Source organism: Salvelinus alpinus, chromosome 4, assembly GCF_045679555.1.
Source record: "Salvelinus alpinus chromosome 4, SLU_Salpinus.1, whole genome shotgun sequence".
Taxonomy (NCBI): domain Eukaryota; kingdom Metazoa; phylum Chordata; class Actinopteri; order Salmoniformes; family Salmonidae; genus Salvelinus; species Salvelinus alpinus.
Window position 1 is genome coordinate 12,174,268 of NC_092089.1, and position 27,113 is coordinate 12,201,380.

The window sequence follows — 27,113 nt, forward strand, 5'->3', positions numbered from 1 at the left end:
TTTTGGTCTTACTGAGATTTACTGTCAGGGCCCAGGTCTGACAGGGCCCAGGTCTGACAGGGCCCAGGTCTGACAGAATCTGTGCAGAAGATCTAGGTGCTGCTGTAGGCCCTCCTTGGTTGGTGACAGAAACACCAGATCATCAGCAAACAGTAGACATTTGACTTCAGATTCTAGTAGGGTGAGGCCGGGTGCTGCAGACTGTTCTAGTGCCTTCGCCAATTCGTTGATATATATGTTGAAGAGGGTGGGGCTTAAGCTGCATCCCTGTCTCACCCCACGACCCTGTGTGCAGAAAGGTGTGTGTTTTTTGCCAATTTTAACCGCACACTTGTTGTTTGTGTACATGGATTTTATAATGTCGTATGTTTTACCCCCAACACCACTTTCCATCAATTTGTATAGCAGACCTCATGCCAAATTGAGTCGAAGGCTTTTTTGAAATCAACAAAGCATGAGAAGACTTTGCCTTTGTTTTGGTTTGGTTGTTTTTCAGTTAAGGTGTGCAGGGTGAATACATGGTCTGTTGTACTGTAATTTGGTAAAAAAACAATTTGACATTTGCTCAGTACATTGTTTTCACTGAGCAAATGTACGAGTCTGCTGTTAATGATAATGCAGAGGATTTTCTAAGGTTGCTGTTGACGCATATCCCCCCGGTAGTTATTGGGGTCAAATTTGTCTCCACTTTTGTGTATTGGGGTGATCAGTCCTTGGTTCCAAATATTGGGGAAGATGCCAGAGCTAAGGATGATGTTGAAGAGTTTAAGTATAGCCAATTGGAATTTGTTGTCTGTATATTTGATCATTTCATTGAGGATACCATCAACACCACATGCCTTTTTGGGTTCGAGGGTTTGTATTTTGTCCTGTAGCTCATTCAAGGTAATTTGAGAATCCAGTGGGTTCTGGTAGTCTTTAATAGTTGATTCTAAGATTTGTATTTGATCGTGTATATGTTTTTGCTGTTTGTGCTTTGTTATCCTGTTATGGCTGCAGCCCGACACCGGTACACCTATGACAACATCCAGCTCAAGTGCAGGGTGCGAAATTCAAAATCTATTTTTTTTTAATATTTAACTTTCACACATTAACAAGTCCAATACAGCATTTGAAAAATAAACATCTTGTGAATCAAGCCAACATGTCTGATTTTTTAAATGTTTTACAGAGAAAACACCACATATATTTATGTTAGCTCACCACCAAATAAAAAAGAGGACAGACATTTTTCACAGCACAAGTAGGATGCAAGTAGCATGCACAAGCCAACCTAACTAACCTAGAACCAACCTAAATAACCTAGAAAAAACTACCTCAGATGACAGTCCTATAACATGTTACACAATAAATCTATGTTTTGTTCAAAAAATGTGCATATTTTAGCTATAAATCAGTTTTACATTACTGCTACCATCATAGCTACAGTCAGAAATCGCACGGGAGTAGCCAGAGAAAATACAGACACCAACGTCAACTACTAATTACACATCATAAAATATTTCAGAAAAATATATGGTGGATAGCTAATGAAAGACAAAGATCTTGTGAATAGAGCCAATATTTCCGATTTTTGAAGTGTTTTATAGCGAAAACACAATATATCGTTATATTAGCTTACTACAATAGCTAGCACACAGCAGCATTGATTCTAGTCAAACGGTAGCGATAGCACAGTTCGACAGATATATGAAAAAGCATCCCAAATTGGGTCCTTATCTTTGTTGATCTTCCATCAGAATGTTCTCCAAGGGGTCCTTTGTTCAGAACCGTCTTTATTTGGATCCAGAACGAACGATTTCCCTCTTGAATTAGCAAGCACACTGGCCGTGCGGTGCTAACCTCTCCTTCTTGACAAAATTCTTGCGTCGCATCACGTCTAAAGTCCAGAATAAATTTCAATAATATAATTAAACTATATTGAAAAAACATACTTTAGGATGATATTGTGACATGTATCAAATAAAATCGAAGCCAGAGATCATATTCACCTTTAACGAGGGTTTTCCAGGAGCCGAGTCCAGGTCCAACTTCGTGCCCAGGAAAAAAAATAAAGTGCGCACATCTCACTCCAAGAGGTTGTGTTCAATCCCAGGACGAGATAATCAAGTCATTTCTGCTCTCACTTCCGCATGACACCCAGGGGAAGGCGTATGACGTGTTTCTACAGTCCTAAGTGACATGCCCTTTTATAGACAAGCTCTTGAAGAGAGACATCGATTTTGGAAATCTCACTTCCGGATAGGAAATGGGCTGTAAAAAGAGTTCTGTTCCACTTAGAGAAATAATTCAAACGGTTTTAGAAACTAGAGACTGTTTTCTATCCAATAGTAATAATAATATGCATATTGTACGAGCAAGAATTAAGTAAGAGGCCGTTTGAAAATGGGCACCTTTTTCCAGTTTTTCAATACGCCCCCTGCAGCCATAACAAGTTATAGAGCCGAAAAGATTGGAGAAGTGGTTTATCCGAACAACTCCATTTTGGATAGATAATTCTTTGTGTTGTTGTTTGTTTAGTGTTTTCCAATTTTTTATGGATTCGTCAATTACATTGAGCTGACGTGCTGTTCCTTCTTTGTCCGTAGTGTATTTCTGTATTGATTAAGTGATTCACCATAGTGAAGACGATTTTCTGGGTCTCTATGTTTTTGGTTGGACAGGTTTCTCAATTTCTTTCTTCGATTTTTTGCATTCTTCATCAAACCATTTGTCATTGTTTTTCATTTTCTTCGGTCTTCTATTTTAGATTTTTTAGATTTGATAGGGAAGCTGAGAGGTCAAATATACTGTTAAGGTGTAAACTGCCAAGTTTACACCTTCACTATTACAGTGGAATGTTTTACCCAGGAAATTGTCTAAAAGAGATTGAATGCTTTCCTTCCATCTATAGCATTTCTTAATGTTACTCAGTTCCTTTGGCTTTGATGCCTCATGATTGAGTATTGCTCTGTTCAAGTAGACTGTGATTTTGCTGTGATCTGATAGGGTTGTCAGTGGGCTGACTGTGAACGCTCTGAGAGACTCTGGGTTGAGGTCAGTGATAAAGTAGTCTACAGTGCTACTGCCAAGAGATGAGCTATAGGTGTACCTACCATAGGAGTCCCCTCGAAGTCTAACATTGACTATGTACATACCCAGCGTGCGACAGAGCTGCAGGAGTTGTGACCCGCTTTTGTTGGTTATGTTGTCATAGTTGTGCCTAGGGGGGCATATGGGGGAGGGAATGCTGTCACCTCCTGGTAGATGTTTGTCCCCCTGTGTGCTGAGGGTCTGGGAGAGTGTCTCGCTGGTCTGGGCGGGGTGTCTATTGATCTGGTGCTCCTGTGTGAAGTGTTGGGGCTGCGTTTGAGAGCGATGTCCTTTATAGTCCGGTCGAAGGTGGGCACTGCTGCCTTGTATAGGTGGACCTGGTCATAGAGGATGTTCAAGTCCAGGGTGGAGTGGTGGGACAGGAAAACATTTGGTTTTGAGGCACAGTCACGGGAAATACTTGCGTTTACCCGCTGTATGGCAGCAGGGTGGAGATAACCACTTGTGCATTTGGGGAAAGTAGAAGAAGCTTTTCACTCCGTTCAGTGCTGTGGCCACCCTTTCCTGCTGTGTTCTCAGGTCGTTTGTGCCTGTGTGTATTATTATGTGGCTGGGTGACCCTAGTTGGTCCTCAGACAGAAGGTCTAGGGCGCGCTGGGTGAACCTAGTTGGTCCTCAGACAGAAGGTAAAGGGGGCGCTGGGTGTATTATTATGTGGCTGGGTGAACCTAGTTGGTCCTCAGACAGAAGGTCTAGGGGGCGCTGGGTGTATTATTATGTGGCTGGGTGAACCTAGTTGGTCCTCAGACAGAAGGTCTAGGGAGCGCTGGGTGAACCTAGTTGGTCCTCAGACAGAAGGTCTAGGGGGCGCTGGGTGAACCTAGTTGGTCCTCAGACAGAAGGTCTAGGGGGCGCTGGGTGTATTATTATGTGGCTGGGTGAACCTAGTTGGTCCTCAGACAGAAGGTCTAGGGGGCGCTGGGTGTATTATTATGTGGCTGGGTGAACCTAGTTGGTCCTCAGACAGAAGGTCTAGGGGGCGCTGGGTGAACCTAGTTGGTCCTCAGACAGAAGGTCTAGGGGGCGCTGGGTGTATTATTATGTGGCTGGGTGACCCTAGTTGGTCCTCAGACAGAAGGTCTAGGGGGCGCTGGGTGTATTATTATGGGGCTGGGTGAACCTAGTTGGTCCTCAGACAGAAGGTTTAGTGGGCGCTGGGTGTATTATTATGTGGCTGGGTGAACCTAGTTGGTCCTCAGACAGAAGGTCTAGTGGGCGCTGGGTGTATTATTATGTGGCTGGGTGACCCTAGTTGGTCCTCAGACAGAAGGTCTAGGGGGCGCTGGGTGAACCTAGTTGGTCCTCAGACAGAAGGTCTAGGGGGCGCTGGGTGAACCTAGTTGGTCCTCAGACAGAAGGTCTAGGGGGCGCTGGGTGTATTATTATGTGGCTGGGTGAACCTAGTTGGTCCTCAGACAGAAGGTCTAGGGAGCGCTGGGTGAACCTAGTTGGTCCTCAGACAGAAGGTCTAGGGGGCGCTGGGTGAACCTAGTTGGTCCTCAGACAGAAGGTCTAGGGGGCGCTGGGTGTATTATTATGTGGCTGGGTGAATCTAGTTGGTCCTCAGACAGGAGGTCTAGGGGGCGCTGGGTGTATTATTATGTGGCTGGGTGACCCTAGTTGGTCCTCAGACAGGAGGTCTAGGGGGCGCTGGGTGTATTATTATGTGGCTGGGTGAACCTAGTTGGTCCTCAGACAGAAGGTCTAGGGGGCGCTGGGTGTATTATTATGTGGCTGGGTGAACCTAGTTGGTCCTCAGACAGAAGGTCTAGGGGGCGCTGGGTGTATTATTATGTGGCTGGGTGAACCTAGTTGGTCCTCAGACAGAAGGTCTAGGGGGCGCTGGGTGAACCTAGTTGGTCCTCAGACAGAAGGTCTAGGGGGCGCTGGGTGTATTATTATGTGGCTGGGTGAACCTAGTTGGTCCTCAGACAGAAGGTCTAGGGGGCGCTGGGTGTATTATTATGTGGCTGGGTGAACCTAGTTGGTCCTCAGACAGAAGGTCTAGGGGGCGCTGGGTGAACCTAGTTGGTCCTCAGACAGAAGGTCTAGGGGGCGCTGGGTGTATTATTATGTGGCTGGGTGAACCTAGTTGGTCCTCAGACAGAAGGTCTAGGGGCGCTGGGTGTATTATTATGTGGCTGGGTGAACCTAGTTGGTCCTCAGACAGAAGGTCTAGGGGGCGCTGGGTGAACCTAGTTGGTCCTCAGACAGAAGGTCTAGGGGGCGCTGGGTGTATTATTATGTGGCTGGGTGAACCTAGTTGGTCCTCAGACAGAAGGTCTAGGGGGCGCTGGGTGAACCTAGTTGGTCCTCAGACAGAAGGTCTAGGGGGCGCTGGGTGACCCTAGTTGGTCCTCAGACAGAAGGTCTAGGGGGCGCTGGGTGTATTATTATGTGGCTGGGTGACCCTAGTTGGTCCTCAGACAGAAGGTCTAGGGGGCGCTGGGTGTATTATTATGTGGCTGGGTGAACCTAGTTGGTCCTCAGACAGAAGGTCTAGGGGGCGCTGGGTGTATTATTATGTGGCTGGGTGAACCTAGTTGGTCCTCAGACAGAAGGTCTAGGGAGCGCTGGGTGAACCTAGTTGGTCCTCAGACAGAAGGTCTAGGGGGCGCTGGGTGAACCTAGTTGGTCCTCAGACAGAAGGTCTAGGGGCGCTGGGTGTATTATTATGTGGCTGGGTGAACCTAGTTGGTCCTCAGACAGAAGGTCTAGGGGGCGCTGAGTGAACCTAGTTGGTCCTCAGACAGAAGGTCTAGGGGGCGCTGGGTGTATTATTATGTGGCTGGGTGAACCTAGTTGGTCCTCAGACAGAAGGTCTAGGGGGCGCTGGGTGAACCTAGTTGGTCCTCAGACAGAAGGTCTAGGGGGCGCTGGGTGACCCTAGTTGGTCCTCAGACAGAAGGTCTAGGGGGCGCTGGGTGTATTATTATGTGGCTGGGTGACCCTAGTTGGTCCTCAGACAGAAGGTCTAGGGGGCGCTGGGTGTATTATTATGTGGCTGGGTGAACCTAGTTGGTCCTCAGACAGAAGGTCTAGGGGGCGCTGGGTGTATTATTATGTGGCTGGGTGAACCTAGTTGGTCCTCAGACAGAAGGTCTAGGGAGCGCTGGGTGAACCTAGTTGGTCCTCAGACAGAAGGTCTAGGGGGCGCTGGGTGAACCTAGTTGGTCCTCAGACAGAAGGTCTAGGGGCGCTGGGTGTATTATTATGTGGCTGGGTGAACCTAGTTGGTCCTCAGACAGAAGGTCTAGGGGGCGCTGAGTGAACCTAGTTGGTCCTCAGACAGAAGGTCTAGGGGGCGCTGGGTGTATTATTATGTGGCTGGGTGACCCTAGTTGGTCCTCAGACAGAAGGTCTAGGGGGCGCTGGGTGAACCTAGTTGGTCCTCAGACAGAAGGTCTAGGGGGCGCTGGGTGACCCTAGTTGGTCCTCAGACAGAAGGTCTAGTGGGCGCTGGGTGTTTTATTATGTGGCTGGGTGAACCTAGTTGGTCCTCAGACAGAAGGTCTAGTGGGCGCTGGGTGTTTTATTATGTGGCTGGGTGAACCTAGTTGGTCCTCAGACAGAAGGTCTAGGGGGCGCTGGGTGTATTATTATGTGGCTGGGTGAACCTAGTTGGTCCTCAGACAGAAGGTCTAGGGGGCGCTGGGTGACCCTAGTTGGTCCTCAGACAGAAGGTCTAGGGGGCGCTGGGTGACCCTAGTTGGTCCTCAGACAGAAGGTCTAGGGTGCGCTGGGTGTATTATTATGTGGCTGGGTGAACCTAGTTGGTCCTCAGACAGAAGGTCTAGGGGGCGCTGGGTGTATTATTATGTGGCTGGGTGAACCTAGTTGGTCCTCAGACAGAAGGTCTAGGGGGCGCTGGGTGTTTGGACACCAGAGTTTAGACACACTGTGTTTGGGAAAAAGTAGTTTTTTCTTGTATATATTTCCCATTTGAGTCTATAAGGAGAACCATCGGTGTCTTGTGTATGTCCTCAGTGGGTGTGGGGGGGTTGTCAGGAGGGCTATCAGGGTGGCTGACAGGGGGGGGGGGGGGTGCTCAGAGGGGGTGAGAGCCGCTGGGCTTGGGGTTCTTCATTTGTCTGTTCTGCTGTGATGTCGACGCTATGGTCAGGGTCTGGTGTGGACTGTTCTGGTTCTGGCCTTTCTAGGGAGTTTTTCCCTAGCCACCGTGCTTCTACACCTGCATTGCTTGCTGTTTGGGGGTTTTAGGCTGGGTTTCTGTACAGCACTTTGTGACATCAGCTGATGTAAGAAGGGCTTTATAAATACATTTGATTTGTGATGATTTGATTTCTGCTGTGGTGTCGAGACTTTTGTCGGGAGCTGAGGTAGGCTGTTCTGCTGGCTTCTCTGCGGGGGTGGCCACCTCTCTAGTGGGTTGTTCTCTGTCAAGCGCCATCCCCCTCAACCTCTCCTCCAGCAGTCTGATCCTCTCCTCCATCCCCCTCACCCTCTCCTCCAGCAGTCTGATCCTCTCCTCCATCCCCTCAACCTCTCCTCCAGCAGTCTGATCCTCTCCTCCATCCCCCTCATCCTCTCCTCCAGCAGTCTGATCCTCTCCTCCAGCAGTCTGATCCTCTCCTCCATCCCCCCTCACCCTCTCCTCCAGCAGTCTGATCCTCTCTTCTAGTGCTCTGTTCTTCTCCTCCAGCAGTCTGATCCTCTCCTCCACCCCCCTCAACCTCTCCTCCAGCAGTCTGATCCTCTCCTCCAGCAGTCTGATCCTCTCCTCCATCCCCCCTCACCCTCTCCTCCAGCAGTCTGATCCTCTCCTCCATCCCCCTCAACCTCTCCTCCATCCCCCCTCACCCTCTCCTCCAGCAGTCTGATCCTCTCCTCCAGCACCCTCATCCTCTCCTCCAGCAGTCTGATCCTCTCCTCCATCCCCCCTCAACCTCTCCTCCAGCAGTCTGATCCTCTCCTCCATCCCCCCTCAACCTCTCCTCCAGCAGTCTGATCCTCTCCTCCATCCCCCTCAGCCTCTCCTCCAGCAGTCTGATCCTCTCCTCCATCCCCCCTCAACCTCTCCTCCAGCAGTCTGATCCTCTCCTCCAGCACCCTCATCCTCTCCTCCAGCAGTCTGATCCTCTCCTCCAGCACCCTCATCCTCTCCTCCAGCAGTCTGATCCTCTCCTCCATCCCCCCTTAACCTCTCCTCCAGCAGTCTGATCCTCTCCTCCAGCAGTCTGATCCTCTCCTCTAGTGCTCTGTTCTTCTCCTGCTCCTGCTCTTTCTCCTGTTGAAGTTGTCTCACCACAGTCCAGAGTGCAGATATGTCTCTCTCCACCTCCAGCACTCCGGGTCTGGTTAAGGGGTTGTTGTTGTGCTGGACTGTTGTCTGGGTCTGTGCTGAATGGAGTGTAATCACCTGCTGTTCCAGCTCCACCTGCCTTACCTCCAGCTGGGTAAATGTATTCTTCATTTCAATGAGGGAGAAGTACTCTGTGCTGGGAGGTTGACCTTCCGCTTGGGGTTGATCGTCTGTGGGGTTTTATAATGAAGAGGTCTGGTCTGACCCGCTCGGCGTGGGGGTATCTTTCTCAAGGGAGAGAGCTTCTCCTGCTGGGCTAATTCTTCGATCAGGTGAAAGTCCAGCTGAAACTGTTTGGGGTTATTGTCCTGTACCATTACTGTTCCAGACTGTTCCAGATTTATATTAGCTGACTCAGAGTCCTCGTTGTCAAGTATCCTGAGTTTCTACCCCTCGTTAACACCCCCTCTCTTAACAAAGGGGTAGTGTGCCATGCCAGGGGATGGTTTGTGTGGAAGATGAGGTTGCTGATGTTCCCATCCCATCTCTCTCTCTCTCTCTAGTGCTGTTTGGCCAGTTTGTGGTGTTTCAGACGTTGGTGAGTGATGTTGTGGAAATCTACGACGGACCAACGCCAGACTCTCCCGTCCTGTCGTCCATCTCCGGCTCTCACTCAGGTAGAGAACATCACCTTTACTCTTAACAGGGAATCTCATCGTGACCTGACAGGACACACCTGGGGAAACAAAATAACACATCTCAATAACAAATCTCAATGTAAATAAAGGATTAAAAAATATAATATTGTTGAGTTTAAAGGCGACGGCTTTTTACAAAACCTCTCTTTCTCCCAACCTGAAGGAGAGACTTTACCTTTAAGTTCTGGGAACAAAATCACCGTGAAGTTCACCACCGCAGCTCCAGAGACAGCCAAGGGATTCCACTTTGTTTACCAAGGTATGTTTTATATACTATTTGTCTTTGATGTGAAGATAGATGAACTGCCTTGCAGTTGCTACCTGCTGTCTTGGCGGAGAGGAGACCATCTGGCTGCCCTTTTAAAAGCACTACGTCATATCATATAGTATCTGGATTGATCTGTCTCTCTGCCATCGAAAAGACTATTCAGTGGTGTTACATTGTGTGCTGAGGACCGTTGAGCTGAGCGGAGCAGGGAAAAGACATGGGGCAAGATGCAGAGATTGACTGATGATCTGAGACAGGATGTTTGACTGATGATCTGAGACAGGATGTTTGACTGATGATCTGAGACAGGATGTCTGACTGATGATCTGAGACAGGATGTCTGACTGATGATCTGAGACAGGATGTCTGACTGATGATCTGATACAGGATGTTTGACTGATGATCTGAGACAGGATGTCTGACTGATGATCTGAGACAGGATGTTTGACTGATGATCTGAGACAGGATGTCTGACTGATGATCTGATACAGGATGTCTGACTGATGATCTGAGACAGGATGTTTGACTGATGATCTGAGACAGGATGTTTGACTGATGATCTGAGACCGGATGTTTGACTGATGATCTGAGACAGGATGTTTAACTGGTGATCTGAGACAGGATGTTTGACTGGTGATCTGAGACAGGATGTTTGACTGTTGATCTGAGACAGGATGTTTGACTGTTGATCTGAGACAGGATGTTTGACTGTTGATCTGAGACAGGATGTTTGACTGATGATCTGAGACAGGATGTTTGACTGATGGTCTGAGACAGGATGTTTAACTGATGATCTGAGACAGGATGTTTGACTGATGATATGAGACAGGATGTCTGACTGATGATCTCAGACAGGAAGTCTGACTGATGATCTGAGACAGGATGTTTGACTGATGATCTGAGACAGGATGTTTGACTGAGACAGGATGTTTGACTGATGATCTGAGACAGGATGTTTGATGATCTGAGACAGGATGTTTGACTGATGATCTGAGACAGGATGTTTGACTGATGATCTGAGACAGGATGTTTGACTGATGATCTGAGACAGGATGTTTGACTGGTGATCTGAGACAGGATGTTTGACTGGTGATCTGAGACAGGATGTTTGACTGGTGATCTGAGACAGGATGTTTGACTGATGATCTGAGACAGGATGTTTGACTGATGATCTGAGACAGGATGTCTGACTGATGATCTGAGACAGGATGTCTGACTGATGATCTGAGACAGGATCTTTGACTGATGATCTGAGACAGGATCTTTGACTGATGATCTGAGACAGGATGTTTGACTGATGATCTGAGACAGGATGTTTGACTGATGATCTGAGACAGGATGTTTGACTGAATATCTGAGACAGGATGTTTGGTGGATATTTTTTCACCACTACGGCTTATATCTCTGTGCCAATCCCATGTCTTCTCACTGTCTCGCGCTCTCTATCTCTCTCTGCCTCTCTCTCTCTCTCTCTCTCTCTCTCTCTCTCTCTCTCTCTCTCTCTCTCTCTCTCTCTCTCTCTCTCTTTCTCTCTGTCTCTCTCCCACTCTCCTTCTCTCACTCTGCTTGTCTTCTCTCCTCTCAGCTGTCCCCAGGACCAGTGCATCCCAGTGCAGCTCTGTGCCGGAGCCCAGGTTTGGGAAGCGGATAGGGAATGACTTTGGCATTGGCACGGTGGTGCTGTTTGAATGCAATCCAGGCTACGCTCTGCACGGCGCCACTGCCATCAGGTGTGAGGCCATCCCTAACACTGTGGCTCAGTGGAACGGCACTGTGCCCACCTGCGTAGGTAAGTAGACTGAGCCAACTCCTCACAGTCACAGACCCAGCTCCACCTCCCCAAACCACACAGTAACAGACCTAGCTCCACCGACCCAAACCACACAGTCACAGACCTAGCTCCACCGACCCAAACCACACAGTCACAGACCTAGCTCCACCGACCCGAACCACACAGTCACAGACCTAGCTCCACCGACCCAAACCACACAGTCACAGATCTAGGGGTGCCTGGCGAAATTGGATATTTCCACCTCATGAATTGATGTACATTTTCCCAAATACGAAAGGAATTGAGAATAATTGGATTGCCCCCCCCCCCCCCCCCAAACATTATTCAATGCCTTGGACCCGAAGTAGTGAATATATTTCAGATGATAAAGTATTGCATTTATGGCTTCGATACTCCTCCATTGCCCAAGGATAGTGTGCTGTCTGTCCATTGTTAAAGTGAACACATTGTTGGGCTGCCCAGTAATACTTCTTCATGTGAGGTAATCCAAGACCCCCAGCGTTAGAAGGGGGAAGTGGAAAACAGTCCATTTGATCTTGAGGTCTTTCCATTCTAAATAAAGTTGGAGAGCAGAACATTTATTTTTATTAAAGACGTTAGATGGAGCTTCTCTCTCTTAAAGGAACACTTCAGGATTTTGGCAGTAAGGCCCTTTATCTACTGACCCAGAGTCAGATGAGGTCCTTTATCTACTGACCCAGAGTCAGATGAGGCCCTTTATCTACTGACCCAGAGTCAGATGAGGTCCTTTATCTACTGACCCAGAGTCAGATAAACTCCTTTATCTACTGACCCAGAGTCAGATGAGGTCCTTTATCTACTGACCCAGAGTCAGATAAACTCCTTTATCTACTGACCCAGAGTCAGATGAGGCCCTTTATCTACTGACCCAGAGTCAGATAAACTCCTTTATCTACTGACCCAGAGTCAGATGAGGCCCTTTATCTACTGACCCAGAGTCAGATGAGGCCCTTTATCTACTGACCCAGAGTCAGATGGGGCCCTTTATCTACTGACCCAGAGTCAGATGAGGTCCTTTATCTACTGACCCAGAGTCAGATGAGGTCCTTTATCTACTGACCCAGAGTCAGATGAGGCCCTTTATCTACTGACCCAGAGTCAGATGAAGCCCTTTATCTACTGACCCAGAGTCAGATGAAGCCCTTTATCTACTGACCCAGAGTCAGATGAGGCCCTTTATCTACTGACCCAGAGTCAGATGAGGTCCTTTATCTACTGACCCAGAGTCAGATAAACTCCTTTATCTACTGACCCAGAGTCAGATGAGGTCCTTTATCTACTGACCCAGAGTCAGATAAACTCCTTTATCTACTGACCCAGAGTCAGATGAGGCCCTTTATCTACTGACCCAGAGTCAGATAAACTCCTTTATCTACTGACCCAGAGTCAGATGAGGCCCTTTATCTACTGACCCAGAGTCAGATGAGGCCCTTTATCTACTGACCCAGAGTCAGATGGGGCCCTTTATCTACTGACCCAGAGTCAGATGAGGCCCTTTATCTACTGACCCAGAGTCAGATAAACTCCTTTATCTACTGACCCAGAGTCAGATGAGGCCCTTTATCTACTGACCCAGAGTCAGATGAGGCCCTTTATCTACTGACCCAGAGTCAGATGGGGCCCTTTATCTACTGACCCAGAGTCAGATGAGGTCCTTTATCTACTGACCCAGAGTCAGATGAGGTCCTTTATCTACTGACCCAGAGTCAGATGAGGCCCTTTATCTACTGACCCAGAGTCAGATGAAGCCCTTTATCTACTGACCCAGAGTCAGATGAAGCCCTTTATCTACTGACCCAGAGTCAGATGAGGTCCTTTATCTACTGACCCAGAGTCAGATGAGGTCCTTTATCTACTGACCCAGAGTCAGATGAGGTCCTTTATCTACTGACCCAGAGTCAGATGAGGTCCTTTATCTACTGACCCAGAGTCAGATGAGGTCCTTTATCTACTGACCCAGAGTCAGATGAGGCCCTTTATCTACTGACCCAGAGTCAGATGAGGCCCTTTATTTACTGACCCAGAGTCAGATGAAGCCCTTTATCTCCTTCCCCAGAGTCAGGTGAACTCCTTTATCTACTGACCCAGAGTCAGATGAAGTCGTGGACACCATCTGTATGTCTCTGTGTTCAGTATGAAGGAAATTAGAGGTAGACAAGTTGAGTTTTTCTTTTACTAACCTGCTGGAATGGAATCAATTGGCCAATCACCCAACGTCTGTTTAGATTTACCTTCCAAAAACGACCCGGCATCATAATGAGTTCTGTTGTTTTGTCGTTTCAATTACGGTCTCCTGAATGAACACACATTGTTTTATATAGCAGAAACCCACAGAGTAGCTAGGAGGGGAATGGCATCAAACCTGGTTTTAGTTAACAGAAACCCACAGAGGAGATAGGAGGGGAATGGAATCAAACCTGGTTTTAGTTAACAGAAACCCACAGAGAAGATAGGAGGGGAATGGAATCAAACCTGTTATATTAGCATCCCATGCTATTTGTTGATAATCCTAGTCATATTAACATCCCATGCTAGTTGTTGATAATCCTAGTCATTTTAGCATCCCATGCTGATAATCCTAGTCATATTAGCATCCCATGCTAGTTGTTGATAATCCTAGTCATATTAGCATCCCATGCTAGTTGATGATAATCCTAGTCATATTAGCATCCCATGCTAGTTGATGATAATCCTAGTCATATTAGCATCCCATGCTAATTGATAATAATTCTATTCATATTAGCATCCCATGCTAGTTGATGATAATCCTAGTCATATTAGCATCCCATGCTAGTTGATGATAATCCTAGTCGTATTAGCAACCCATGCTAGTTGATGATAATCCTAGTTATATTAGCATCCCATGCTATTTGTTGATAATCCTAGTCATATTAGCATCCCATGCTAGTTGATGATAATCCTAGTCATATTAGCATCCCATGCTAGTTGATGATAATCCTAGTTATATTAGCATCCCATGCTAGTTGATGATAATCCTAGTCGTATTAGTAACCCATGCTAGTTGATGATAATCCTAGTTATATTAGCATCCCATGCTAGTTGGTGATAATTCTAGTCATATTAGCATCCCATGCTAGTTGATGATAATCCTAGTCATATTAGCATCCCATGCTAGTTGATGATAATCCTAGTCGCATTAGTAACCCATGCTAGTTGATGATAATCCTAGTTATATTAGCATCCCATGCTAGTTGATGATAATCCTAGTCGTATTAGTAACCCATGCTAGTTGATGATAATCCTAGTTATATTAGCATCCCATGCTAGTTGATGATAGTCCTAGTTATATTAGCATCCCATGCTAGTTGATGATAATTCTAGTCATATTAGCATCCCATGCTAGTTGATGATAATCCTAGTCATATTAGCATCCCATGCTAGTTGATGATAATCCTAGTCGCATTAGTAACCCATGCTAGTTGATGATAATCCTAGTTATATTAGCATCCCATGCTAGTTGATGATAATCCTAGTCGTATTAGTAACCCATGCTAGTTGATGATAATCCTAGTTATATTAGCATCCCATGCTAGTTGATGATAGCGCTAGTTATATTAGCATCCCATGCTAGTTGATGATAGTGCTAGTTATATTAGCATCCCATGCTAGTTGATGATAGTCCTAGTTATATTAGCATCCCATGCTAGTTGATGATAATCCTAGTCGTATTAGTAACCCATGCTAGTTGATGATAATCCTAGTTATATTAGCATCCCATGCTAGTTGATGATAATCCTAGTCGCATTAGTAACCCATGCTAGTTGATGATAATCCTAGTTATATTAGCATCCCATGCTAGTTGATGATAATCCTAGTCGTATTAGTAACCCATGCTAGTTGATGATAATCCTAGTTATATTAGCATCCCATGCTAGTTGATGATAATCCTAGTCGCATTAGTAACCCATGCTAGTTGATGATAATCCTAGTTATATTAGCATCCCATGCTAGTTGATGATAATCCTAGTCGTATTAGTAACCCATGCTAGTTGATGATAATCCTAGTTATATTAGCATCCCATGCTAGTTGATGATAGTCCTAGTTATATTAGCATCCCATGCTAGTTGATGGTAATTCTAGTCATATTAGCATCCCATGCTAGTTGATGATAATCCTAGTTATATTAGCATCCCATGCTAGTTGATGATAATCCTAGTCGTATTAGTAACCCATGCTAGTTGATGATAATCCTAGTTATATTAGCATCCCATGCTAGTTGATGATAGCGCTAGTTATATTAGCATCCCATGCTAGTTGATGATAGTGCTAGTTATATTAGCATCCCATGCTAGTTGATGATAGTCCTAGTTATATTAGCATCCCATGCTAGTTGATGATAGTCCTAGTTATATTAGCATCCCATGCTAGTTAATGATAATCCTAGTCGTATTAGCATCCCATGCTAGTTGTTGCATCTTTAGATCTCCACTCTTTCTTAATTTCTAACAGATACGTCCATCTCTCTGTCATATTAAACCATTTTTGTTTGCTGTGCGCTTTTGACAAAAAGGCACTGAGTTTGAAGGTAAGCCTTGAAATACATCCACAGGTACACCTTCGAGTGACTCAAATGATGTAAATTAGGCTATCAGAAGCTTCTAAAGCCATAACATAATTTTCTGGATTTTTCCAAGCTGTTTAAAGGCACATTCAATTTAGTGTATGTAAACCTTTGACCCACTGGAATTGTGATACAGTGAATTATAAGTGAAATAATCTGTCTGTTAACAATTGTTGGAAAGATTACTTGTGTCATGCACAAAGTAGATGTCCTAACCGACTTGCCAAAACTGTAGTTTGTTAACAAGAAATATGTGGAGTGGTTAAAAAATGAGTTTTAATGACTCCAACCTAAGTGTATGTAAACTTCCGACTTCAACTGTACCTACACATTAGAATACAAAAACACAGTCATGGTAAGCACAAATAAAACATCACAATTCACCCAGAAAAAACAGTTTCATTCATCCACGAATAAATCCCCAATCAATACTTTAAATTGACCAAACGGCATCAGAACATCAATCGGTATCAATTTATTTGGGATCTGTCGTCCCAGAACTGTCCCAGAGTCTATTTTTAACTGTAGACATGTTTTCCATCGTCTCCAGGGACGACTGGACACCCTTTAATTTCGAGCCCTGGATGGAATTATTTTATAGGCTACCAAGGGTGGCCAATCATCCTCCGGGAGAGCCTTAAAGGGGCAGTGTTGTATTTTGAGACAGGAGGTGTTTAAGAAGCCAATAGGCAGAGTATAGCCTACATTCCTGTCTGATTCTCTATGGTAAAAATAGAGTAATGCATTTTATTGTGTGACGTGGTTCCTTGCATCCTACAATTATGTAAAAAAAATAGTGTCACAAAAAAAAAATACTGTCCTACTTTTGGACAAGTAGCTGAAAAAGTGAATATCAAACCCTTGTTAAAAACTGTTTATAGGTTCATACATATGAACGCACTTCAACTGGTGCTCATGTTAGCATTCATCTCTTCATTGAAGGCTTAACATGTCATCTGTCAAAGGGTGTGTGACAAGACGTGCTGAAGGGTACCTATAGTGATGAAGGCTGCACCCTATTCCCTATTAAGTGCACCAAGTGACGTAAGGGCTCTGTTCAAACGTAGTGCACTACAGATTAGAGCTGGGCGATATCGACAAAAATCCATATGGCGATAAATGGACTGATTTATAACAATAACAATAAATTGAATGATAAATTAATAACTTATACAGCATAGTTATGTTTGATATTACCCATATCATTTCTACAACTTTCAATGGTGGAGCTATCAATTGTCCCATTTTAACAATCACCCATATTTAGCAAATGTATTTCATTTCAAACTGAACATTTCTCTAGTAGGACCCTATAGGTTATTTATGGTAAAATTAAGGATATCAGCAAATGTCCACGATAAGTGGTCGGTTTGGTCGGTGGCAATCATTGTTGGTTTATAGTCCCAGCTCTACACAGATGCAGGAGCTTAATTTGACCAGTTTCTCACAGCAGGAAAATAACCCTGCAGCAACAGGAAATGTGAATTATTACGTGGATTATAAATGAATGGATTTTTTGTTGTTGTAGGGGTTTGATACATTTTTAGTTAGGACAAAATCAAGTCTAAAATATTTAAGTGGAAAACCAAATATTAGCATCCCATGCTAGTTGTTGATAATCCTAGTCATATTAGCATCCCATGCTAGTTGATGATAATCCTAGTCATATTAGCATCCCATGCTAGTTGATGATAATCCTAGTCATATTAGCATCCCATGCTAATTGATAATAATTCTATTCATATTAGCATCCCATGCTAGTTGATGATAATCCTAGTCATATTAGCATCCCATGCTAATTGATAATAATTCTATTCATATTAGCATCCCATGCTAGTTGATGATAATCCTAGTCATATTAGCATCCCATGCTAGTTGATGATAATCCTAGTCGTATTAGCAACCCATGCTAGTTGATGATAATCCTAGTTATATTAGCATCCCATGCTATTTGTTGATAATCCTAGTCATATTAGCATCCCATGCTAGTTGATGATAATCCTAGTCATATTAGCATCCCATGCTAGTTGATGATAATCCTAGTTATATTAGCATCCCATGCTAGTTGATGATAATCCTAGTCATATTAGCATCCCATGCTAGTTGATGATAATCCTAGTCGTATTAGTAACCCATGCTAGTTGATGATAATCCTAGTTATATTAGCATCCCATGCTAGTTGGTGATAATTCTAGTCATATTAGCATCCCATGCTAGTTGATGATAATCCTAGTCGCATTAGTAACCCATGCTAGTTGATGATAATCCTAGTTATATTAGCATCCCATGCTAGTTGATGATAATCCTAGTCGTATTAGTAACCCATGCTAGTTGATGATAATTCTAGTCATATTAGCATCCCATGCTAGTTGATGATAATCCTAGTCATATTAGCATCCCATGCTAGTTGATGATAATCCTAGTCGCATTAGTAACCCATGCTAGTTGATGATAATCCTAGTTATATTAGCATCCCATGCTAGTTGATGATAATCCTAGTCGTATTAGTAACCCATGCTAGTTGATGATAATCCTAGTTATATTAGCATCCCATGCTAGTTGATGATAGCGCTAGTTATATTAGCATCCCATGCTAGTTGATGATAGTGCTAGTTATATTAGCATCCCATGCTAGTTGATGATAGTCCTAGTTATATTAGCATCCCATGCTAGTTGATGATAATCCTAGTCGTATTAGTAACCCATGCTAGTTGATGATAATCCTAGTTATATTAGCATCCCATGCTAGTTGATGATAATCCTAGTCGCATTAGTAACCCATGCTAGTTGATGATAATCCTAGTTATATTAGCATCCCATGCTAGTTGATGATAATCCTAGTCGTATTAGTAACCCATGCTAGTTGATGATAATCCTAGTTATATTAGCATCCCATGCTAGTTGATGATAGTCCTAGTTATATTAGCATCCCATGCTAGTTGATGATAATTCTAGTCATATTAGCATCCCATGCTAGTTGATGATAATCCTAGTCATATTAGCATCCCATGCTAGTTGATGATAAAATCAACAACAAAAAAATCAATATGGCGATAAATGGACTGATTTATAACAATAACAATAAATTGAATGATAAATTAATAACTTATATGTGCAGCATAGTTATGTTTGATTACCCATATCATTTCTACAACTTTCAATGGTGGAGCTATCAATTGTCCCATTTTAACAATCACCCATATTTAGCAAATGTATTTCATTTCAAACTGAACATTTCTCTAGTAGGATCCTATAGGTTATTTATGGTAAAATTAAGGATATCAGCAAATGTCCACGATAAGTGGTCGGTTTGGTCGGTGGCAATCATTGTTGGTTTATAGTCCCAGCTCTACACAGATGCAGGAGCTTAATTTGACCAGTTTCTCACAGCAGGAAAATAATCCTGCAGCAACAGGAAATGTGAATTATTACGTGGATTATAAATGAATGGATTTTTTTTTTGTAGGGGTTTGATACATTTTTAGTTAGGACAAAATCAAGTCTAAAATGTTTAAGTGGAAAATACAAACTTTAGAAACCTTTTAGAACCTAGAATACACTCGAGTTTCTTGCAACAACAAGATGATCAAATTAAGATCCTACACCTGTATGTAGGGAATAGGGTTCCATTGGCACGCAGATATATAGTGATTATGACAGAGATTGATAGCTTGTATGTAGCACAGGAAGAGGCAGGCTTCATCATCAAAGTCTGCTTCACCTGAGGACTGAGGAGATGAACAGTGAAGTCGCTTTCTGTGATGTGTCACGGCGTCTGTCTCTGTGTGGGTGTAGTGAATAGGACATCACCTGTAAAATATTGATGAGTTTGAAATTGCAGTGAACTGGATTAGGGGCAATAATTAGATATGTGAGCTCCTACATGCAGCATGGCTAAAACGACACACTGAGGCAGGAGAAATCATGCTGTGGGTTTATGTACTGTCCTCTTGTCACGTTCCTGACCTGTTTTCCTTTGTTTTTGTATTTGTTTAGTATGGTCAGGGCGTGAGTTGGCGTGGGCATTGTATGTTATGTGTTTCTATGTTGGGTTAGACGAACGTTACACCTCTGTACATCCTGACTGGTTGTTGTGGTAGATACAGACTGTAGACAACTCGGTGGTTGTCTGTAGACTACCCCTGTTTGTCCTTGGTGTGGTAGATACAGACTGTAGACTACCCCTGTTCGTCCTTGGTGTGGTAGATACAGACTGTAGACAACTCAGTGGTTGTCTGTAGACTACCCCTGTTCGTCCTTGGTGTGGTAGATACAGACTGTAGACAACTCCGTGGTTGTCTGTAGACTACCCCTGTTCATCCTTGGCAGACAGGCATCAGGTTGTTTATGACTGAATAACCAGGCAGTATTGACTTCCTCCACAGGGATCACCCAGGCAGTATTGGCCTCCTCCACAGGGATCAACAAGGCAGTATTGACCTCCTACACAGGGAACAACCAGGCAGTATTGACCTCCTCCACAGGGAACAACCAGGCAGTATTGACCTCCTCCACAGGGAACAACCAGGCAGTATTGACCTCCTCCACAGGGAATAACCAGGCAGTATTGACCTCCTCCACAGGGAACAACCAGGCAGTATTGACCTCCTACACAGGGAACAACCAGGCAGTATTGACCTCCTCCACAGGGAACAACCAGGCAGTATTGACTTCCTCCACAGGGAACAACCAGGCAGTATTGACCTCCTCCACAGGGAACAACCAGGCAGTATTGACCTCCTCCACAGGGAACAACCAGGCAGTATTGACCTCCTCCACAGGGAACAACCAGGCAGTATTGACCTCCTCCACAGGGAACAACCAGGCAGTATTGACCTCCTACACAGGGAACAACCAGGCAGTATTGACCTCCTCCACAGGGAACAACCAGGCAGTATTGACCTCCTACACAGGGAACAACCAGGCAGTATTGACCTCCTCCACAGGGAACAACCAGGCAGTATTGACCTCCTCCACAGGGAACAACCAGGCAGTATTGACCTCCTCCACAGGGAACAACCAGGCAGTATTGATCTCCTCCACAGGGAACAACCAGGCAGTATTGACCTCCTACACAGGGAACAACCCGGCAGTATTGACCTCCTCCACAGGGAACAACCAGGCAGTATTGACCTCCTCCACAGGGAACAACCCGGCAGTATTGACCTCCTCCACAGGGAACAACCAGGCAGTATTGACTTCCTCCACAGGGATCAACCAGGCATTATTGACCTCCTCCACAGGGAACAACCAGGCAGTATTGACCTCCTCCAAAGGGAACAACCAGGCAGTATTGACCTCCTCCACAGGTAACAACCAGGCAGTATTGACCTCCTAGACAGGGAATAACCAGGCAGTATTGACCTCCTCCACAGGGAACAACCAGGCAGTATTGACCTCCTACACAGGGAACAACCAGGCAGTATTGACTTCCTCCACAGGGAACAACCAGGCAGTATTGACTTCCTCCACAGGGAACAACCAGGCAGTATTGACTTCCTCCACAGGGAACAACCAGGCAGTATTGACTTCCTTCACAGGGAACAACCAGGCAGTATTGACCTCCTACACAGGGAACAACCAGGCAGTATTGACCTCCTCCACAGGGAACAACCAGGCAGTATTGACTTCCTCCACAGGGAACAACCAGGCAGAATTGACCTCCTCCACAGGGAACAACCAGGCAGTATTGACCTCCTCCACAGGGAACAACCAGGCAGTATTGACCTCCTCCACAGGGAACAACCAGGCAGTATTGACCTCCTCCACAGGGAACAACCAGGCAGTATTGACCTCCTCCACAGGGAACAACCAGGCAGTATTGACCTCCTCCACAGGGAACAACCAGGCAGTATTGACCTCCTACACAGGGAACAACCAGGCAGTATTGACCTCCTCCACAGGGAACAACCAGGAGGTATTGACCTCCTCCACAGGGAACAACCAGGCAGTATTGACCTCCTCCACAGGGAACAACCAGGCAGTATTGATCTCCTCCACAGGGAACAACCAGGCAGTATTGACCTCCTACACAGGGAACAACCCGGCAGTATTGACCTCCTCCACAGGGAACAACCAGGCAGTATTGATCTTCTCCACAGGGAACAACCCGGCAGTATTGACCTCCTCCACAGGGAACAACCCGGCAGTATTGACCTCCTCCACAGGGAACAACCAGGCAGTATTGACTTCCTCCACAGGGATCAACCAGGCATTATTGACCTCCTCCACAGGGAACAACCAGGCAGTATTGACCTCCTACACAGGGAACAACCAGGCAGTATTGACCTCCTCCACAGGTAACAACCAGGCAGTATTGAACTCCTAGACAGGGAATAACCAGGCAGTATTGACCTCCTCCACAGGGAACAACCAGGCAGTATTGACCTCCTACACAGGGAACAACCAGGCAGTATTGACTTCCTCCACAGGGAACAACCAGGCAGTATTGACTTCCTCCACAGGGAACAACCAGGCAGTATTGACTTCCTCCACAGAGAACAACCAGGCAGTATTGACCTCCTCCACAGGGAACATCCAGGCAGTAATGACCTCCTCCACAGGGAACAACCAGGCAGTAATGACCTCCTACACAGGGAATAACCAGGCAGTATTGACCTCCTCCACAGGGATCAACCAGGCAGTATTTGTATTCAGGGAACATTCCCATGACATCGCCACGTGTTCCATTGTTGAGTCATTTCTATTCAGGGAACATTCCCATGACATCGCCACGTGTTCCATTGTTGAGTCATTTCTATTCAGGGAACATTCCCATGACATCGCCACGTGTTCCATTGTTGAGTCATTTCTATTCAGGGAACATTCCCATGACATCGCCACGTGTTCCATTGTTGAGTCATTTCTATTCAGGGAACATTCCCATGACATCGTCACGTGTTCCATTGTTGAGTTATTTCTATTCAGGGAACATTCCCATGACATCACCACGTGTTCCATTGTTGAGTCATTTCTATTCAGGGAACATTCCCAGGACATCACCACGTGTTCCATTGTTGAGTCATTTCTATTCAGGGAACATTCCCATGACATCGTCACGTGTTCCATTGTTGAGTCATTTCTATTCAGGTAACATTCCCATGACATCGTCACGTGTTCCATTGTTGAGTCATTTCTATTCAGGGAACATTCCCATGACATCGTCACATGTTCCATTGTTGAATAATTTCTAATCAGGGAACATTCCCATGACATCGTCACGTGTTCCATTGTTGAGTCATTTCTAATCAGGGAACATTCCCATGACATCGTCACGTGTTCCATTGTTGAGTCATTTCTAATCAGGGAACATTCCCATGACATCATCACGTGTTCCATTGTTGAAAGGAGAGTATATGTAAAATGTCATTATCATTATTCCCTGTTATTCTGATATCTGTCGTGATATGAAATGAGTATGCAACTGGTGACAATAGACAATAGAACAACTGCTGGGATTTTAGTTATCTCTCTGAAGCAACACGTCGTATTCTTTCAGATGAATAATAGTATACGGTGTTTGTTTTTTATATCCGTGGCTGACGGATGTCTGTTCCGTTTGAACTACGCTAGGCCTTACAGCTGGTCATATTGTAATGTGCAGTAGAGGACTTTCAAATATTAAGGTAGAAGCGGTACGTGACATGCTTTGATCTGTGCTGTAAAATATATAGCTATGTTCCTATATCCACACTAGCAAATCACTTCCAATGCTTGACCAATACATTGCAGTGCGGATATTGGAGAGCCTATGGTCTGGAATCGGTTGTGGTCCTCTGAGGTTTATAATGAACCTCTGGGACCAGCAGGAGATCAACAGTAATCGGTTGTGGGCCTCTGAAGTTTATAATGAACCACTGGGACCAGCAGGAGATCTAGAGTAATCAGTTGTGGTCCTCTGATGTTTATAATGAACCTCTGGGACCAGCAGGAGATCTACAGTAATCAGTTGTGGTCCTCTGATGTTTATAATGAACCTCTGGGACCAGCAGGAGATCTACAGTAATCAGTTGTGGGCCTCTGAAGTTTATAATGAACCTCTGAGACCAGCAGGAGATCAACAGTAATCAGAAGGGCTTGGGTGAACGGATCACAAATGATGGATGGATGAAACCCATGAATGGATGAGATGGTGGGACGCATGGATGAGTAACCCTCCATTAAACAAGGATAACTGGGGTGAATGGATGATGGACAGATGAGGGATGGATGGGATGAGTAACCCTCCATAAAACAAGGAGAACAACAGGTAGCTGGGGTGAATGGATGATGGACAGATGAGGGATGGATGGGATGAGTAACCCTCCATAAAACAAGGGGAACAACAGGTAACTGGGGTGAATGGATGATGGACAGATGAGGGATGGATGGACGGATGAAGCCCCATGGATAGATGATGATGAGATGGAGGGATGCATGGATGAACCCTGGTCTCCATGGTGACGGAATAGGAGGTCACCTTGGTCTCCATGGTGACGGAATAGGAGGGAAAATATGCTGCATTGTTAGTGTTCCATTGTTGTGTAATGAAGCAACACCATAACAGAACGGTACAGCGGCGCAGGATGTCTGTTTGGACAGCTACACATGACTGGCGACGCCATCCTATCCCGTTTCCAGTCCGACATTTAGGATTTAGATCATGTCTAGTATAGTCCCCCTCGCTGTCTGGCTGGTGCTGCCCTTCATGTTAACCCTGCCTGGAGAGGCATTTTTGGTTTGTATATCTTAGAGCAGCCTTACCTTAGAAAACAACTTGTCCATTCCCTTGTAGTGGCTCCCGAGTGGCCCTGCAACTCAGTGCTGGAGGCATCACTTGGTTTTTCATATCTCACTCTTCCTTACCTTGTCCCCAAGCATTCACACACACACGCTCATAACACACAGTATTTATCCTAACACACTCGGTGTGTGTGTGTGTGTGTGTGTGTGTGTCTCTGTGGTGTGATGTCTCTCTCTACTCTTGGTGTCTGGGTGACTTGTCTCTCTCTTCTCTACCCCTGGTCTCCTCTGGGTGACTTGTCTCTCTCTTCTCTACCCCTGGTCTCCTCTGGGTGACTTGTCTCTCTCTTCTCTACCCCTGGTCTCCTCTGGGTGACTTGTCTCTCTCTTCTCTACCCCTGGTCTCCTCTGAGTGACTTGTCTCTCTCTTCTCTACCCCTGGTCTCCTCTGGGTGACTTGTCTCTCTCTTCTCTACCCCTGGTCTCCTCTGGGTGACTTGTCTCTCTCTTCTCTACCCCTGGTCTCCTCTGGGTGACTTGTCTCTCTCTTCTCTACCCCTGGTCTCCTCTGGGTGACTTGTCTCTCTCTTCTCTACCCCTGGTCTCCTCTGAGTGACTTGTCTCTCTCTTCTCTACCCCTGGTCTCCTCTGGGTGACTTGTCTCTCTCTTCTCTCCCCCTGGTCTCCTCTGGGTGACTTGTCTCTCTCCTCTCTACCCCTGGTCTCCTCTGGGTGACTTATCTCTCTCCTCTCTACCCCTGGTCTCCTCTGGGTGACTTGTCTCTCTCTTCTCTACCCCTGGTCTCCTCTGGGTGACTTGTCTCTCTCTTCTCTACCCCTGGTCTCCTCTGGGTGACTTGTCTCTCTCTTCTCTACCCCTGGTCTCCTCTGGGTGACTTGTCTCTCTCTTCTCTACCCCTGGTCTCCTCTGGGTGACTTGTCTCTCTCTTCTCTACCCCTGGTCTCCTCTGAGTGACTTGTCTCTCTCTTCTCTACCCCTGGTCTCCTCTGGGTGACTTGTCTCTCTCTTCTCTACCCCTGGTCTCCTCTGGGTGACTTGTCTCTCTCTTCTCTACCCCTGGTCTCCTCTGGGTGACTTGTCTCTCTCTTCTCTCCCCCTGGTCTCCTCTGGGTGACTTGTCTCTCTCCTCTCTACCCCTGGTCTCCTCTGGGTGACTTGTCTCTCTCCTCTCTACCCCTGGTCTCCTCTGGGTGACTTGTCTCTCTCTTCTCTCCCCCTGGTCTCCTCTGGGTGACTTGTCTCTCTCCTCTCTACCCCTGGTCTCCTCTGGGTGACTTGTCTCTCTCCTCTCTACCCCTGGTCTCCTCTGGGTGATTTGTCTCTCTCTTCTCTCCCCCTGTGCAGTTCCCTGTGGAGGGCTGCTGACATCTCGTAAGGGGACCATCCTTTCTCCTGGTTACCCAGAGCCCTACGCCAACTATCTCAACTGTATCTGGAAGGTCTCTGTGCCAGAGGGAGCAGGCATCCAAGTGAGAGATGCAGCACGAAACGTTATGAATATAATGTTGGAAAGTTTTGATAGTTAAAAGGGTTTAAGAATTAAACTTTCATGGAATTCTATCTTAGAATGGGAATTTGCTAAAATGTATCCCATTATTGATGAGGCAACTGTTTTATTCAACTTAGATATTTTTTTTTATTACTCTTAAATGTATTTCTTCGTTCCTTTCTTCAGATCCAGGTCATAACTTTTGCCACGGAACACAACTGGGACTCCTTGGACTTTTTCGACGGCGTCGATGGCAACGCTCCGAGGCTTGGCAGCTATTCAGGTGAAACAACCTCCAGAATTAGTCTTTTAAAGCTCCCATTTTGGAATTGATAATAATGTCTGATCGGGAAAACACTCAGTAAAAAGTCCTTATGGATATGACGGCGGGAGACGACATTTGGCAGGCTCTTTGAGAAAAGTTCTCAGAATCTCCCACGGCGCAGTTCAAGGAAATGAAAAAAGGCACGACTGACTCCCTCTGACTTGCCGAGCAAAATAATGGTTAAATAGAAAATAAAAATAAGTAGTCTTCACCTGATGAAGAAGACCTGACTGACTCTAGTCTTCACCTGACGAAGAAGACCTGACTGACTCTAGTCTTCACCTGATGAAGAAGACCTGACGGACTCTAGTCTTCACCTTTATGAAGAAGACCTGACGGGCTCTAGTCTTCACCTGACTAAGAAGAACTGACGGACTCCAGTCTTCACCTGATGAAGAAGACCTGACTGACTCTAGTCTTCACCTGATGAAGAAGACTTGACTGACTCTAGTCTTCACCTGACGAAGAAGACCTGACGGACTCTAGTCTTCACCTTTATGAAGAAGACCTGACGGGCTCTAGTCGTCACCTGATGAAGAAGACCTGACGGACTCTAGTCTTCATCTGATGAAGAAGACCTGAATGACTCTAGTCTTCACCTGATGAAGAAGACCTGACTGACTCTAGTCTTCACCTGATGAAGAAGACCTGAGTGGTGGAAACAGTGTCAAATAAATCTATCTAATAGGACTTAATAAATAAATATCCAGCACCTGCTCAGAGACAGTTAAAACCTACAGGAGGGTATCTCTCCAGGAACAGGGTTGGAGTTAAACCCTACAGGAGGGTATCTCTCCAGGAACAGGGTTGGAGTTAAAACCTACAGGAGGGTTTCTCT

General features: G+C 45.6%; 1 protein-coding gene across 1 annotated transcript in view; it reads left to right on the forward strand.

The window, feature by feature from the left end:
• LOC139572868 (CUB and sushi domain-containing protein 3-like) overlaps window positions 1–27,113 on the forward strand; it is a 1,528,140-nt gene that overhangs the window by 1,248,831 nt on the left and 252,196 nt on the right. Inside the window, exons 33-37 of the mRNA XM_071395690.1 lie at window positions 8,920–9,033; window positions 9,218–9,313; window positions 10,908–11,111; window positions 25,806–25,930; window positions 26,137–26,233. Coding sequence (XP_071251791.1) covers window positions 8,920–9,033; window positions 9,218–9,313; window positions 10,908–11,111; window positions 25,806–25,930; window positions 26,137–26,233 — 636 coding nt within the window. The remainder of the gene's footprint in view (window positions 1–8,919; window positions 9,034–9,217; window positions 9,314–10,907; window positions 11,112–25,805; window positions 25,931–26,136; window positions 26,234–27,113) is intronic.